The sequence below is a fragment of the Aythya fuligula genome, chromosome 4 (assembly GCF_009819795.1).
Source record: "Aythya fuligula isolate bAytFul2 chromosome 4, bAytFul2.pri, whole genome shotgun sequence".
NCBI classification, from domain to species: Eukaryota; Metazoa; Chordata; class Aves; order Anseriformes; family Anatidae; genus Aythya; species Aythya fuligula.
The window spans coordinates 6,877,894-6,896,062 of NC_045562.1; the positions used below are offsets into that span (position 1 = coordinate 6,877,894).

General features: G+C 40.0%; 1 protein-coding gene across 1 annotated transcript in view; it reads right to left on the bottom strand.

Annotated features, from left to right (window-relative positions):
* Positions 1 to 277: 277 nt before the first annotated feature.
* Positions 278 to 18,169, bottom strand: part of BANK1 (B cell scaffold protein with ankyrin repeats 1) — a 133,555-nt gene continuing 115,663 nt past the window's right edge. Inside the window, exons 12-15 of the mRNA XM_032186184.1 lie at positions 11,853 to 11,921; positions 9,829 to 10,013; positions 3,218 to 3,267; positions 278 to 339 (exon numbers count right to left, since the gene is read on the bottom strand). Coding sequence (XP_032042075.1) covers positions 3,223 to 3,267; positions 9,829 to 10,013; positions 11,853 to 11,921 — 299 coding nt within the window. The 3' untranslated portion in view covers positions 278 to 339; positions 3,218 to 3,222. The remainder of the gene's footprint in view (positions 340 to 3,217; positions 3,268 to 9,828; positions 10,014 to 11,852; positions 11,922 to 18,169) is intronic.

Consider the following 18,169-nt stretch of genomic DNA (forward strand, 5'->3'; position numbering starts at 1 on the left):
AATCTCCTTTTAAACAACTCTTGAACATTATTGAAAAACTGAAATGAGTTTATAAACAATTAACCAAAGCACACAATATCTTAATATATATCTTCAGCTGTCAATCTGGAGAGAAAAATCAGCAAAGAAAGGGTGTTGAATTAGTGGTGACTTCACAAGGAGTCTTACTAATTTGCTCTTGTGATACTGGATTTCTTCCAGAGTTGGCCCAGGTGTGTGATGCCAAGACACTGGAAATGTGATGGGCGCAGCATAACTTGCTGGAGGCTGAGCTTCTCTGGGGTGCACACCACTTGGAGACGTGGGGATTGCCAAACAGAGGAAAGCTGGAGATTTGCACTGTAAGAAACAATAAGAAATGTTACTGAATGGGCTGTTTGTGGTGTTTTAGACAGATCAAACACAGTATTTGTCAAAATGAGCATGAGGGACTTGCAACAAGTCTCCTTCTTTAGATCCACCTACTGAGTATCAGCTCCAGTATTCTCTGTCCTTGAACAAGAAACTACGGTGATCTGTGGAGAGGGGCAATCAACGTAGCTCAGAAGTTCTGAGCTGGAGTTGTTTGCAGAATTATGATATTACCAATAGAAATGTAGTATTTTCATGTTTTAGCTCCTTTTTTTTTTTCTTTTTTTTTTCTTTTTTTTTTTTAAATAATCAAACACAAAAATTTCCGCACAACCTCTCATAAGGAAATCCAGCACTATGAAGTTGTTTGTACTGGATTGTCACCAGATTCTTTTTTTAAAAAAAATTCTTTATCTGTTCAGGAAATGTCCAGTTCTCCTAAGTGCTGCACACAGATTGACAAAGCAATGAAATACAAAGAATACTGGAGTGTTAGGTTTCTACTAAAACCATGAATTTCAAACATGCAGTTTCTCAGAGAATTTTAGACTTTCACCTTAAATGCATATTTTTGGTGTATGCAAATGAACATTTCCTGTCAAACCTTGTTGTTTTTCTATTAATATGATATCTCTGTAAGTGGTTTAAAAGAGGGAGGGTAAAAAATAACCCCCAAACTACCAAGCTTTTTATGTCTTGCCAGGGGTATTCTGCTACTTTACAGTTATGGCACAGGTGCCTCTATAAGGTTTTGCTTTTCAAAACTATCTTTAATGCTATTGTATTGCAACTCCTCTGAACCAATTTGGAGACAAAAACAAACCAGCAAGAAAGCCATAGAGCGGCCATATTTTGCAGAAGAGGAGATCCTCTGAATTTGGCATGGATAATTCACAAGCAATTTATAGAATGTGCTGGATGAATTGTGTTTTGCAAGTTCTCCCACATCTAATTCACCTTCTCTCTCCCACATGATGATTTTCTAAAAGCGACAGAGATCACCTATTCTAACCCCAGGGGTAGTTCCCACTCCCCCCTTGAATGATTCATCTCACTTTAGCAATCTGCAATTTATAAGCACCTCTGCTATTACTAAGTTTTTCATCAAAACAGTTCTTTCCAGCTTTAGGGCTGTTAGCCTTTGGAGCTTTTTTAGCTATTTGGCGTAGGTGACTTCAGCCCCACTCAAGGAAAGAGCAGTTAGGAAATCCCATGTAGAATTCAAGAGCAGACCTGCCTCTTGAAAAGGGAGGGAGTAGGTTATTTTTTTTCATTTTCAGATCATGCCATAGAACTATCTTTTTTTCAGTTTTGTAAGGATTTTGGATTTAGAAGATAAGCAGCAGGAATGGAGGTACCTGTTTTATGGTGCAGGCGCTGTACTCCAGTGAGCAGAAGAGCATCAGGCTCCAGTGATGAGACATGGGAATACAGTTCACATAGGGACAAGTTGCCCTCCCCTCTTACATAAAAGAAGGGCAGCAGCAAAGACCTCACTGAAGGTTATCTGTTTTCAGTGCCACAAAAATAATGCTGCACCTGTATAATGTGCTGTTCTGCAGACTTGGAAAAGCCGGAGAAGCAAATTGAATCAAAATAACTTAGCTAACAAAGCCTTTATTATTTTTGGCTTCAGGGATAAGTTGTATCATTTTGTTGTTGTGAACAAATCCTATTTAGTTCCTTTTATAACTCTAATAATGAAAAATTCAAAATACTACTCACTGCTACAATTTCCATTTTTAAAGTTTCAGTATCCCTATCAGGGCCTAAACTCATCTAAAGGAAAGGAAGCTGAAGAAGAAATATAACTGACTTTGGGAGCTACTCAGTCCAGACTATTCTTGGAGAGATCAACAAACCGAAGAAATTCAGTGCTTATTCAGGTACTATTCAAGATATCATAAATTTGGTAAAGATCTCAAGGACAAGAATTGCGCGTACACTGACAGGATGCAGACATCCTTGTTCTTGGCCTTACACTTTTAATGGCAATCATCCTTCTATGCAAAAGAAAGTTTGTGTGCTCCCTTCATTTTTACAGGGAAATTTTTCAGGTGATTATTTCACTATAGCCAATGCTCAGAATGAATGCAAGGTAATTCACGAGGTCTGTAACCTCAGCTGGTGATCTAAGTTCAGTTCCTGGTAACCTGGTTCTCAGCACAGAGGCTGAAAACAGGATTGATTAAAATGTACAAACAATAAACAAGCAAAAATAATAAATGCTGTAAAATATTTACTCTTACTTCGTAGCAGTAAGCCTAATGATGTATTTTCAATGAATGGCAGACAAGGTAGTTTTAAAACTGCTATGCGATTATATGTGGAAGGACACAGGTAGCAAATAGCAATGAAACTATTAGAGATCTCATTAGGTGCCTGCAAGCAAGACAGTCAAAATCACTAACAAATATCAGAAAATTCTGCTGTTCAGGGAGACTGTATCACCACCAGTAAGTTTTCAAGCACTTAAATGACCACTGTCTCTGGGTTAATCAGCGTTTTTGTACAGATCTAGGAAACTTCTTTGTATCTGTACAACTTTATTTAAATATTCAGTGTGTTTGATACTGCTAGTGTGTTCTGCATGCTCTAATATAGCCTTTATTTGTAAGCCTTTTAGTGGAGTGTCAAACTGCTTGCAAATTTACCCTGAGGTAACAAGAATAGGTTGAAGCCTGGCAAAAGTAAGTTCTAATATAAACCAGAGTGTCTGTTGGTTATGTTTATCTTGTGAAATCAGACCTCTGACTGAGATGCTCTTCCACTCTATTATGTGAATGCACTCTGACGAAAAGTACTTCCACAAGCATTAGTTTCCATGACGAATAATGTCTGTGTGTGTTTGTATACATGCTCTTACCTCTGTTAATTAGGCATCTGTTCCTTGTCTGTTGGGGTCCTTGTCGGACACTAAAAAGAAAGAGATGCAATTAATGAATAGTCATGTATATATCAGTGATAAATTAGGCCAGTACAGAATGTCTTTAAAGTTGAATAATTCTCAAAACACATACCTAGGGTGAGTCGCCTGTTACGTGTTTTCCTTCAAATGTGAATACAGCACACATCCCCGGGAGCAGAGGAGTAATAGAGCAGCCACAAAAATAGGTGAGTGTTATGTGGGAGAATGACATGAGGTGGGCTTTGTACTTTTAACAGCACGACTGGCCTCTTTTGGTGGTGTAAAGATGTGCATTTGTGATGGTGAAGTATATTAGCAAGGCCTGAGGAGTAAGTACACAGAATATCCAGTTGTCTTTCTGAATTCCTTAGCTAACGGTTTGACTGTGGGCTTTGGCTTGTGAAGACCTGATTTGGTGACAAATGGGCAGGAAATTGATTTTTTTTTTTAAACTGTGAGCATCATATGAAGCTAAAAATACTTAAGAAACTGGAAATAAACCAGGTGAAAGATGTCGCTTCACAAGTCCAATGGGCAGCATCATAAACTGACAACAAATACATATTTACAAGACTGGCAGCCCTGTTGAAGTCATGAAAGAAAAAAAAATATTTTTTATGACTTCCACACACTCCAGTGCCATGTTACAAAAGTTAATATATGCTTGAGGATGCTGAGTTATTTTGACTTGGCTAACAGTTCAGTAAGGAAGTTTGAGTTCCCATGGCTCCAGATGTCAAAATCAGGGTCTGTCATTGCTCATCTTCCTATTGGCCACCAGGCTGCAGATTAAGTGCTGCTTCGGGGAAATGTCTCCTTAGATGCCACCTGCAAGCTGGAGCGGTGTCAACTGATGAATAAGCACTCTGCGAGCAACTTGGACTAAAAGCAAGGTGCTGATGAGGGGTTGAGGAATGAAGCCAGACGTTGGGGGATAGTGAAGCTAATCAATAAACTGACAGTTTGTGAAAGCTACATAGTGCTCCTCTGGGTGGTTTTTGGATGAGGCTGAGGAAGAGATTTGGTCTTTGGCAGCTGGTTGAGCAAACTTAATTAAACTTTACCGTCTGCTTTACAGTCATAGGCGTCTACAAACGTGGATATCAGAATCTGTAAGAAGAAGTTCTGTTGGAGGTTGCTTTTATGGCAGGGAATGGCCTTACAGGAGCGGGTCTGTACTGAGCAGTCCACAGCAGCAGGCAGTGAAGTTGTTCTTCTGGATACGAAGGTTACTCTCAGTGACACACAGACACCAGTAATGACCAAGCATGTAAGTACCTACTGATAAACAGCTAACAGCTCAGCTATGAAATAAATTGGTTTCACTTCTGTTCCCTGTGAAAAACTCATTGGGAAAAGCTCCTTGCCTTCCACAGCAGCCCAGCTACCCTGCCAGTCTTGACAAGGATCCCAAGACTGGAACAGTTGCAGAGTCTAAATGGCCTGTTTGTCCCACAGGTGTATTTGTCACTGGAGGACTATGCCTCTGACATGCCTCCCAAGGCCTGCCTTTATTTAAAACTATTAAATTACTGACTATTTTTTTTTTCTTAAAGGCTGAGCTTAATATTTGCATAAGGTAGTATTAGTTTTCTGAAGTCCATCTGAGTTATCATTTGTCTTTGTGGCCTTTGCCTTGCTCATTACCCAGCAGTGAAGCAGTTCTTGCTGCTGTGCTGAGTGGAGAGCAGCTTATCAGTTATTCCCCGTTTTGATGGGGAATCTTATACAACACAAATCAGTATCCCTAAAACAAGACCTAGTTCCAGGTTCCACAGAGATCAGCTATGAGGGGATAACTACATGTATGTACAGGCAATTCAAAGCATCTTATGTAGTTTCTGCAATTTTGTACTTATTTTTAGATGCTGGATGACTAAATCTGTGGGATGTGGCACATAAGGAGCCATAATGTAACTGCACTAGAAGGCAGATTTTTAAATCTCATTTTCAGAAACAGCTAAGTGAGATTCGTACAGGTAACTCAAATGTCTAAAAGACTCAGGTAGGCACAGTGTAGGTTTTTTAAAAATACGTGTGTTACGAATATGGACACAGCACGCATGTAAAAGCTACACTCCTTTAGGACTTTAAAGGAAACTTGTCTCATCATCCTCATGTTGATGTTATTTAAGCTGCTGCCATTTGTTCTGCTCAGGGACAAGCACAAGCCCATGCAACTAGAGTTTTGCTTTATGCTTAAGGGCAAGGAATCAGTTACCACGGAGCACGCTGAAGTCTAACCATGTTTGGACGCTCGTCCTGCCCTTGTGGGACCCTACAGCAGCAGGATGCAGCCACCATGCTGTGAGAGCCTTTTGGCTGTCTTGGTTCGGTAACCTGCCTGCCACAGGAGACCTATGAGGACTTCAAATGCTGAGACATAGATCATCAGTTCAGCTGTTTCCGTCCCGTTATCCTCTCTCGTCTTTCTTGTCTCACGGTATTTCACGGTTGGAAAAGTGGCTTTCCAAGTCATGTACATGCCTAACTTACAGATAAAATTTCCCATATGCAGTAGATTACTTCTAGTTCAGCACTACAACGGTTTCAGGGAAGGTGCCAAGAGAAACCTTACATGCCTGAAAAAAATGTAAGTTGTTCACATTTGAAAATGGAGCTTTGGTCCCCAAATCATTTATGTACTGCAATGAAATTTTACTAAAGATTTGTTGTTGCTGTTCTGTTGGCTGGCTTACATCTATTCTTGGCAAAAGAAAAAGGTAAGGTATTATCAATGCCTATAGATTAGACCATGTATTTATTACATAGTAGTGAGACAAATTATTGCCTGTCTGTACTTTTCCACAAATGAACATTCTATATGCTTAGTCCTTATATAGTTGTTCTTAAAATAGTCATTGTTGCCTTTTTTTTGGGTAGATATTTCACTCCAAGAGTGACAGAATTTCCTTTTGCTTTGCAGTCTTCTTGTATGTGTGTGCTAGGCAGTCCTATATTAAAACTGTTGCAAAATGAGATATAGACTTCAGGATAGTAGCAAATGTTATAATGGAAGACTGAAATGACTGCTCCTCTCATTAATAGCTTTCATTACAGTGGAAGCAAGATCAAGCTTAACAAGAAACTAAAAATTAAGTTCCTTACTTATAGCAGAAATTTTCTTCTCTCATTAAAATAAAACTCAAATTCCTTTTTTAACAGGATTCTGATAGGATCTGTTTAAATGCTAAATCAAGTCTTCAAAACAGCCTAGGAAAATGGATCTCCAAATCCTGATTTCAAACATGGAGCTCAGAGATAGTCCCATGTTTTTAAAGGTACAGCTGGGGAGTCTGTATACAGAGGTAAGAACTAGGATTTGTTAAACAAATCTGAACTGCTAGCATTCATGCATACAGTTCCATTAAATGGCATGTGGTACAAAAAGTCTCTGCAATGAATGCTTTCAGGTCTGCTTTCCTTACGAATTATTGAAGAGAAAAGAATGCAGTTGTTATTTTTGTTTCAGGCAATTTATTTCTGTCTGGACTTAGGTATTGCTTTTCTGAGATCTTTCTTTACTCTTGTCATTAATATCCCTCCAGCTGTAGAGTTCCATCTGTTAACAGTTCTTAGGTTCAAGAATTTAAATCTTTGATAATATGTGTACTGTTGGACAGGAGAGGGGCCTACATAATTATTCTTCCTATTGTATTTCTGCTTTATATTATATTTCTGCTTTATATTCATCACAGGAAATAAAACAGCATAACAGAGGGCAGGGAGGTTAGGATCAGAAGGGAACATAGTGATCATTATCTGAGTTACTGGATAATACAAGCATTATTGTTACAGAAAAATTTAAATTCTGGTGTTGATACTACATTTCTGCTGGTATGATTCACTAACTAACTGGATTCTGGAGAGAGAGGACAGCACCAGCAACAGGATTGATGTGGCCTTAAAATAAAACCCTACGGCCACATGGTTTCCCACAATCGCCCTTGTGTCATGGCAAACTTTGCTCTGCCTACAGAAAACAGCTTTTAGGAACAAATGTGGCAATCCCAGGTCCTGAGGCTCTGAGCACCTTGTGACGGCGATGCTGGGCCCCCTACAGACCATGGAGGACTTGGATTAAAGCTGAAATAAACAGTCTGAACTGCAACTCTGCCTCTGGGCCAGCAAGAGTTTCCCTTAATTACAGTATCTTAACTATCAAGTCTATGTAAACACAACACTGCCTAATAGAATAATGAAAGCAGTACTGTGGATTAGTTTTTGCTCTTGCAGTAAGGAAATAAATAACATATTCAGCTGGTTATTTACATAGAAAGGTTGTACTAAGTCCAGTGTAAAAAAAGAAACACTACATTTCCCCTCCAAGAACTTGCACATATTAAAGTTTATAGAATTCAAAAGCCTAAAGCCAATAGCATCTAATATTTCAAAATAATAAGAGAAAATCACTTGCAGGAAATACAGGTGATTTATACTGTGCCTCACAAAGGGGAGAAAAAAACATCTTAAATGACCAATGGCATAGCTTTTACTAATGAGTCACAATTGTGAACTGCTGTAGCAATAGAAAGCTCATCAAGAATGTGCAAGTGCAAATTGATAGCTGATTTACAAATAAAATATTGAAGTCATCATGTAAATTGTCATAAAGAAATCATCTACTCTAATATGACAAAGCAGTAGGAAACAGCAACTACAGAAAAGCTTGTTAAATTTTCTGCCCCATTAACTCTCACTGAGCTCATCTTTGGGATGAAATCTTGACCCTGCTGAAGGACCGATTACATTAAAATAACTTAAATGTGGAAAGATGCAGGATATGCTCATTACAAATCCCATGCCAAAGTCTGCCTATGCTTTGGATCAGACCTCTGCAGTGTATTTATTAACAGCTCAAGTCTTTGGTGTTTTGAAAGCCAAAAGAAAGTGTAACTTAACGTGCAAGTTTTCCTTTCCTAGTCTGTTTCCAATACTGGCGTCTCTAAGGTGGTGCACTGCTTCCTTTAAGTGAAAAACAAACAGCAGAAATCAATAACAGAAGTTTGCTGTAGAAATAATGAATAACTATAAAAAGCTGGGCTCTAACATTCTGAACACCAAACTTCTCTCTCCAGAAAAATCATTTTAAAAGGCAGAAAAATATCTACTATGTGCTAGAAGTAGATGTTAATTTTAGCATTTATTCCCAAGAGTCTTGTGGATTTTTTTTTTTCCCTATCAGTGAGTTGTATTGATTCTGGGGTTAGATTACAGAGGCTTGGGTTTTTATTTTTTGCTTTGAGCAAGTGATTTTTTTTCCCTCAAAATCCCAGTGAAGACCAGACAACTACAGTGCTAGCATGAAGTAAATTCATTATGTTCACACCGGGGTAACAGTGAAAGAGTTTTCTATGGTACCAAACAAACCAGAAGTCAGACATGCAACCGAGGGTATAAACCACCCTTTTTCCCTTAAGCACTGAAACCAAGCCAAGTACATCTTCCCTTCAAATACAGGCATCTACAGATTAAAAAAAATAATTAAATAAATCTTTGCGTAGATCAGACCTACCCAAGTAACCCCCTGGACTGACAGCGCAGTGCCACAGGTAGACCCAGAAGGGGCCACCCCTGTGCCCTTGCACTGCCGCCATACAGCTCGTGGTGTGCTGCTGGTGCACTGCGCTCCTAAGCTGTTCCAGGTCCCTGCACTTCTGCTATTAAGCGTTCCACTGCACTGACAAAGCTCGTATGATTTCTTCAGTAAATGCAAACAAAAAGGGCATTTAATCTCTCCTTGTGAGCAGCGTCCGATAGCTCTCCCACTCCACTGAGCAGCAGACTGGCTTTGGTTTTTCTCTTTCTACTAATGTACTTAAAAGACAAGAAGAAAATATTTTTGTTAATGCATGGCCTCATATAAAATGAGGGCACAACCTCTTCTTCCAGCTGTCTTGTTAGAAGTAATTAACAAAGCTCCTCACTGTGCCTTTCTCCTTAAGCATACCGTCTAGCTTTGATGCAATTCTCTCAGTGACTCACTGTGTGGGCTTTTGTAAATCTTGTTTTTGTGCACCTTCATTTACTCCATACATTGAATATAAAGGAGCTGAAGAGCGTTTCTGAGAACTGTGAATTTCAGCAGGTAGATTCAACACTTTCAGACAGGCATAAAGCGTGCTGGAGTTAATATATATTAGCAATGTATGTTTGAAGTAGTTACGTTTCTTAGCTGACACTATTCAATAGCACATTTGTTTTGTTCAGCTACAGAAAGTTGGTGGTTTCATAAAAGATGCATAGGCCTACGCATCACTTAACAGCATAAAATAAAAGTCTTAGGAGAACAGATTTAACTCGGGATTTTAACCAAATGCAGCAGCACCTACATTTAGGCAAAATAATGCCAGGAAGCCTCTCGAATAATCAAGTAATAGAGGGAACAGCTATCTCTAGATTCAGAACCATAAGCAACAAGAGCCTTGGGAATTGATGGGCATGTCACTCATAACACCAGAAATCACAACCCCCGTTTTTGACCTCACACATAGGAGCCAAAATTCGTAAGATTGTTTTCCAAACTGATCAAGATTCCCATCAAGAAACCTAAACGTTCAGATTCATACCTGTAGAGCGGACTGTGGTCTCTGGTTTTCTTTCTGCCACCGTTTAAATTTGTCAAGGGCTTCATCCACAGAAATTGCCCCCTTTTTCACTTGTTTCTGCAAATGGATAAGTTCTTCCTGTTCAGCAGGGATGCTGTGCTTCACAGTGGTATAAGCTACTGTCTCGCTGGGGCGTCTGTGTGCTGCTACAAAATGTAAAAAGATAAATATTAGTAACTCATTTCATTCCTTTCTATTCTTTCTTATCTGATATCAATTAAAACCACACCATCTATAGGGTGGTTTTCCCTGCCCCTTTCTCTTTCTCCCTCTTTTTTTTTTTTTTTTTTTTTCTGGCAATGAGAGAAATACAATGAATCAATGAGGTATCTACCATTAGTCTTTGGCAGCAGAGTAGCATCTTTAACATTTCATTTCTTACTATTGCCCAGATCCACAGATCCATTAACGTCAAGTCATACAAGAATTTCCTTCCAGTGCTAAAGCTATAGCCCAGACACTTTAAAAGAAATCATTGCCATGTTAAGACACAACATTTCCACAATGCCCCCCACTCCTTCCCCAACTTCAAACATCACATTTCTCAAATGCTGGGGTTTAAATTTGGTCAGAAATCATCATGAAATTTCACATGATTTTTTTTTTTCTTCCCAAATATAATTACTAGATACACTGCAGTGACAAGAAGCTGTTCCAACCTAGTCCTCCTACAGATTACAATGCAGGTGCACAACTGAAGGGAAACGTCAGGGAGAGGTGCGTTATCAGATGCACAGCTCGCTCTAGGGAGGTGTAGCACCATGTGTATCTCCAGGACATGGATACGAAATGGCTGGGACAGCACACATCTCCGTATGAGGATGTTGCAAAGGTAACAAAGCACTTGTTTCAAACTGCACGGAGAGTGCAGCCAGGCTGCGAGTTCAAACCACAGTTATTAATTGGGTCAGTTTTTCTGCAGTGTTATGCACCGGTATTTTTAAGTGAAGAAGGACCAGGCAAAGAAAAATAGATTAAGGAAAATAAAAAAAAACACAACAGCTATTCCGACTTCTCCTACTTCCTCCTTTTGATCACATACCATACTAAGACAAATTAGGTATGAGTCTCTGTTTTTTTTTCCATCTCTGCTAGTTGTTTCTGTATGACAGAGTGATAACCCCAATGACGTGCATCTGATATGATAATTCAGAGATCAGACCAGTTTAAGTAAAATTGCATTTTTCTTACCAGCAAAATGATGGGAGTTGCTGGGAGGTTCCTCAGACCCATAACATTTATTCTGTTTTATGTACATATATATAATTTTAGCTGAGGTATGCAACCTATACTCTGTTACTAAAAACTACAGGAATGCAGTACGACCTAGAAGGTCCTGCACTCTTTTCCTCAGTGGCTTAGTGTTCATGGTAAGTGATGTCAGTAGCAAGGGAAACTCCAGTTCCCTTTTGCAGAACTTTATAGGCGGTTGCATGCTGCTCTTCATGCTTTAATCCTCATCAGCTACTTGTTAAAAGAAGAGGTAAGAAAAATGTTCACTCAGCCTTCATTCATTTTGTCTGTAACATTGTTAGTTATTTTAGGGAGCCATTAAAAGAATTTGGTAGCAACATTTTGATGTGCAACAACTAAATAACAACCAGGCTGCCACCAGTAATTCATTCTACATAGATCTTGGGGCACCCAGGAGAGAGCTTGTGCTCCACTCACTGCTGCCTTTCCATAGCTGGAATTAAGTGAGCGCAGCTGAGCCCTCCAGTCCTTCCTTTTCTTGCTTTTAATCACAATGGAGAAAGCAAACAGAACGGCATAAAGTAACTCTAGCTGTACAAATCTTTCCCAAAAGACTCTAACTTTTATTTTTCTTTATTTAATCTAATCTCTTCATGCTGCAGTAGCGTTAAGGATATAAATCACGTGCAGGAAAATAGATGCTAAATCAGTCAAAATCAAGTCACAGCAATTCTCTGCTAGCTCTACTGAAAAACATCAAGGTAGTTAAAGAGCTAAATTAAATTCTGTACCGTGCCTCCTGACGTTGCAGTACATCTTGTTGTAGTCACTGGGCATCTGAGTGGCCTTTTGCTGAAACACTACGAAGTTAAGAACATAAGGAAGTTAACCAAAACTGTTAATAGAAGACATCACACATTATGGAAGAAGGATGGAGGCTCATGAAAGCAGGCTGGAATAAATGTCTTATTCTAGCCTTGGAGTACTTCTCATCCCACTCGTCAGTCTAATGTTAATTACTTGAAAAATTGTTCTGTCGCACAGAATGGCAGGATTATTAATACTACAAGGCATCATGACAAGGAGCTTTGAAGAAAATAAAATTATTGCAGTAACATTACTTGTTTAGAAAAAAACAAAACAACACATAATCTCAGAGTTCTTCACGTGATATGGACACCTACTATAGTCTGTATCTTATTTAGGGGAAAAGCTAAGGCAGGAAAAACAATAGAACCAGGCAAGAATAACAACAGTGCTTAAGAATACACACGTGGTTCTCTTGCTCATACAGGCACCAAGAACTGCAAGACCTGCTTACCTGCTCCCTTACCCTTGCCCACCGCTCCACTGCTGTCAGGTGCCTCGAGTACAGACAGCTTGGATGTGCCCTGAAATCTGCTGCTGTCAAACTTTTGCTGGCAATGAAAGTAAAACCCAGACAGCTGGAAATGCTTCATTTGAGACTTAACTACTGTCATATATGCCTTGCCCTCTTAAGTCTCAGTTTTGATTTTAGCTAAAAAAAACAAAGAAACAACAACAACAACAAACTGATAATGTAGAGTAACGCCTTGCAGTGAAGTCATCTTACTGAGAAATGTGCCAGTTCAGTGCAGCAAGTATTTGTTTTGGGACCAAGGCATGGTACAACACAACTCTGCATGCACCCTGCCGTCCCGGCTGCTTGCCCATGCAGAGCAAGGAAACCCGGCGGAGCTCAGTTTGCTCCTTGCCTGCCTGCTCAGGCTGCCACGTACGAGTCTTCAGTTTGAAACTTGTGAAATAGAGGATTGAGGCCATTCAAACCCTGCGCTTGCTACGCAAAGAGGTGGGAAGGAACAATTCCTGAGAACGTTTTCTAAATGGCAGAATGAAGTCTTCAGGTCAACCCTGAGTAGGGAGTATGGGAGGTGATGATGAATGACAACAGCTGGGGACTTCACGTTCCTGAAAATGTTATCAGATGGGTTAAATGGATAGCATAAAAGAACGAGACAGGCAGCACAATCTGTTGATGTTATGGCCCTAGTTTCAGCCTAACACTGATAAATCTTAACATTTATAATACTCCTCTCTATAATTCCCAAAGAAATCTGCTAAATGTGGCCGCAGTGTCTTCTTCTACACTTGAAATAGCATCCTCTTGTAAGAGAGGAAATTAAAGTACACTGAGGTGGTGCCGGCAGCCTCAATTTGTCTGCATAAGGAAGAGGAGGGATACGCTCAACAATGTCCCTGATTGGGAAGTACTTTAATTGATAGGCTTTGAAATTTCTGCTGAGTTTTGCAGTGTCAGAGTAATCAGAAATGGAATTACTCTTCCAGTTGTTCAAAGTAAAATTGTTAAAGCCACTTTACGTGCTGCATCTTGCTGAAATGATTTTAGTTGGCAGCAAGTACTCAGTGTGGGTGAAGTAAATGAAAACAAATTATTCCTGTTTCTGGAATGCCTGGCGTATGCACACACTGCTGTACCACTGCCACAGGTTTAGGGAAGACTCTAGCAATTTACTCCTTCATTCCCACATTCTCTTCTGTCAGTTGTAAGCTGCTGGAATACAGTAAGTGGAATGAAAGAAATGGACAGTTTTGTACAGAGACGCATTCTGTTTTTATGGAAAGTAAGAGTGGCTATTCCTTCAGTGAAACAATATTAATGTAGCAGTTTTTTTAGGTGGCAGAATGCCATAGTCCTTCAAATGAACAAGCGCATATATTTATATTTTAGAGCCTCTGCTATAGAAAATCTGATTAAAAAATCACAGTACTGCTATTATGCTTTTTTTCTTTAAAAAAAACACAAAACAACAAACAAACAACTTAACAAGCGCCTTCGATAATATTTGTAAGGCTCCTTTTAAATTTTTCATCACCTTGTGACTGGACAAAATACCCGTACATGTTTATATGTCAAAACCTACCAGTTCACTGTCTCCCCCTTTAGTTGCTACAGGACACAGATGAAGTCCTTTGCATGACCTAAATACATTTTGATGTCTTAGGTAGTAAGAACACTTTTTAGGAATGTAACGCAACCCCAATTTCTCCAGGAAAGCAAAATGAGTCAGGAACTGCTGCACTATTTTCCAGGAGGATATGAAACCAGAAGACAGTGTTCATTTTTTTAAATCTCAGTGAGACTGGTTACTGATGCTGATTCAGGCTGTCTGCACATGCAGGTAAATAACACTGTGAGGCTTGAAATGTGATTAATATTTTTATGGTTATCCCCACAAATAGAAGGACTAGAAATATTTGAAATCTAAGCCTCTTGTGCATAATTCTAGCTCAAGAAAAGTGTTTTATAATGACACAACTGTACAAGAAACTATGATGAGTATAAAGCACCTAGAAAGAGAGAATGCCGATTTTTACAATAGCTGCAGGTAGACAAAAAGAACAGGAATTTGATTTTCAGAAGTAATTGATTCTAACACAGAGCTGTAACGATAAGAATTTATAGATGCACAATGACATTAAAAAAAGGCTTGGTGATAGGCCAGTCAGAAGTACGATAATTAAAAACACGGGCAATCAAAATGTGGAAGAAGTTACATTATGAGAGCAGGCAACTCCTATCAGTAAGAGGCACGGATATGGTTTCTAATTTAGATTTTACTTTGCCTGTCTGAACTATGACGGATGTTTCCCAATTAGCAGTGTTGCCTCTCAAACTCAAACAACAGTTTGGCACATTATACAAGCGATTCAAGTAAAGCCAGGCTGATGAACCAACCCCCTCTGGAAGAACACTGAACTTATCACTCCATCAGCCTAATCCTACTTCCTCAACACTGTCAGCAGAACAAATGCAAGGGAGAAGAGAGACAAGAAAACAACCAGTAACTATCACTAATTTGAATTCAGTTTGCTAGGGGAAATTCAAGATGCAGCTATTCATCAGCCTCATTCAGCTGCTGTTCCAAACTGAATTATCTATTGCCACGACTGTTTTGTTTAGGAAACATTCAAAATTAAAATCCAGGGGGAACAAAATCTTCATAGAAACACCAGGCAAATTAATTAATACACTAGGGTTGCACTTATTAACAGATCACAACTCAGTTGCAAATTACAGTGTGTTTGTAAAGCTTCCAGCTTGAGTAGGTTTTTGCTTCACTCATTTTAGAGTTGCCACGCAATTACCTGTCATGATCATGGGAAGAACGCAAAAAAGAGGGCACGATTGCTAGCTGGGGTATGTTGCTGGGAGAGACTCTACCTTTGCCCACTCCATTTTTTAAAACATTTTAACATTTAAACTGTGTGTGCATAGTACAAATAAAACTCACAGATTTGGTATAGGTTAGTTTGTAAATTGGATGCAGCACAGTGAGGGATGACAAATACATGGAGAATACCACGGAAGGAATATAATGGAACGATGCTTATTATTCATGAGATGAGAAGTATGCAGATGTTGGTTCACATCCTTTCAGATCTCACTTTTGTTTTGTCTGTTTTGTTTGCTAACACGGAGCATCGCTCAGCAAGAGCCCTAAAGATGCAACACTGAGATGATTAAGGAGCACTCCTAAAACGTACCCAAAATAGTTCACATATTTAAGATGAAAACAAAAACCTCTGGTGATTCATAGCATGAAATCAGCTAAGGCGATGCGATGCTAAGTAGTATGGCCTTGTGCATTTTTCCTAGACAGCAGCACGCCTGATGACCGGCCCTGTCAGCAACACGTGCTGTGGAGAAGGGCAGTGCGTTACCCGTGCCAGGCAGCTCTGATCCGTTCTAAACACATTGTCTGACATTGCGACGACACCTGTAAGAGCACACAGCAGTCACTGCACCAGAACACAGACTGAGGAAGGTCAACAACACTGGTGGGAACACCACACTGCCAGGCTGCTCCGTTATTTACAGGCCCAAGGCACGCTGCTGCCTGAGTTTTGCAGTTGCAGCGCCAGATCTGCTCATCACAGCTCACACACAGGCTGTTTGCTGTCTACCACAGCCGCATAATTAGGAAGCCAAGACTGAGAAACCTAATTTCTCAGATCAAACGTAAAATGACTTTAAAAAGAATCACCGTGTAATGACAATGTAATGCAAGAAACAAACACGCTCACCAGCAATTTTCTTCCCAATTCACAGTCAGACTCTGAATCTGCTGAACACGAGCCCAAAGCTGCTGGAATCACACCTTGGTTGGGGAGGGACCTCAAGAGACTACGCAGAGGCAGCTGTTCCCCTACACTGAGGCAAGACAGCCAAAGTAATACTGGAACCCTTTTTACCAAAAGGGTAAAGAGTGAGTGAGAAGGCGGCGATGGTCAGAACTTGGTGTCAGTGTCCTTGCTGTCCCATACACAGGGAAGAGAACGCTCCCACTCTTGCTCTTCTCATCTTTTTAACTTAGTGGACTATGGAAGGTGGAAGGAGTCTAGCAATACACTCAAGAATACTTGCTCCACTACGTAAAACATGAATATATTTCTGCAGTCCCATTTGTCTTCAGCAAAAAGGGAAAGACTACCTGGTTTGACCAAAAACATGCTATTCAGAATGGGTCGCTTTTCAACCAGGCTGCATCCTAGAAATATTTTCTCTCCGTGTGCTTTATTCAGTACGTATTACAATCTACTGGAGTTAAGATACCAAAAATCTGACTGAATCACCATGACAGATGAAGCCCATATACTAGTTCCTAAACAGATCTTTAAAGTCTAAGGTGTTCTAAGCTAGCTGAACAGTGGTTCCTAGTATTTTTTTTTTTTCCATGGAAAAACACCCTTAATTTGGGGATACATAATGAAATTCATCTGCAGTGCAGTACTTTATCCTTACCATAGGAGAGTAGTAAAAAATCCCTCTGTGGGACATAAAGGTTTTGCAGTTTGCATGGGCTCTGAGGCTTCACTTTGGGAACCCCTGCTTCAGAGCATTTAAACCATCTGCATAATAAGAGCTTTAAATTCAGGATGTGATCGCTATAGTTCCCAGCAATCAGCCTGGTAACTTTCCAAGACACTAGCAATTCTGCAATGGATTTTTTTTTTTCCCATTAAATTTGGGTTTACGTTGTTCCAATCTGCACATAAAATAGGCTGCCTCCTTAAAAATATCCACTGCCTGCTAATTCCTGTGTGCCCACTGATTTTGATAAGCCACGAGAACAGTATTCTCTTCTGGAACAGTAAATGGGAAACACTTTTTCCACATCTTCTAACCCAGTGAAGTCCCACAGACAGCTAACGTGGTAAAATGTTTCCCGTGCACAGAGGGGAAACGCACTGCTGCAGGGACTTGTGACAGGTCTGTAAAGGACCAAAGGCTGTAGCACACGACGTGTTCTTTCTGCTGCTGTAGGGCAGGTGTCCACGTTGTGGAGAACCCCTCTGCTACTGGTGGGCTCTGACAAGAGGTAAAAGAACAAGCCAGGACAGCAATGTAACCCTCACACCACAGGGTACTCCTGGTGGGTGAGACTTCAGAAATGGTGTCCGGGTGTTGCAGATGCTCACATTTCTGTCCTGAGAACGTCCTGCGGACTTCGGTTTGCAGCACAGTCAGTGTGGTATCGATAGGGAGTATTTAAACTTCGCCGTAAACTGAAAGCACAACACCTTCATACATTTATTTAACAGCTGTTTTGGCAGAACAACACTGAAAAAAAAAACACTGAAATAACCTACAAAGCAACCCTAAGCACTTAAGGAATGGAAAGTGGGCACGCGAAGAGTGTGCACCATCTGGACAGCGAGCTATTTGGCACCAGCATGCAGCTCCATCGCTTGATGAGCCTTTTCTACATAAAACAAAATTCTTGCAGTGGCCTAAACAACAAATGTACCCTCTGTTAAAGATGCAGTTCGTTGGGCAGTGTCCACTACAGTGATTTGCACATTCATTAAAATTTAAAACAGAATAAATGAAACCACCTCAAACTTATTAGAACACTTATGTTTTACATCTTTCAGCTCACTCAGAGCCTGATTCTTCCAGAAATATTCTTTAACAGAAGCTGTTTCTTACAGAAATGTTCTTTGGTTTGGAATTTAAAAGGTATTTAGTGAATGCACAGTGGGGAAGGATGCCTCTGGTTGAGTAACTCGAAGTTGCTCTATGGAATAGGGTTTCTCCCTCCAA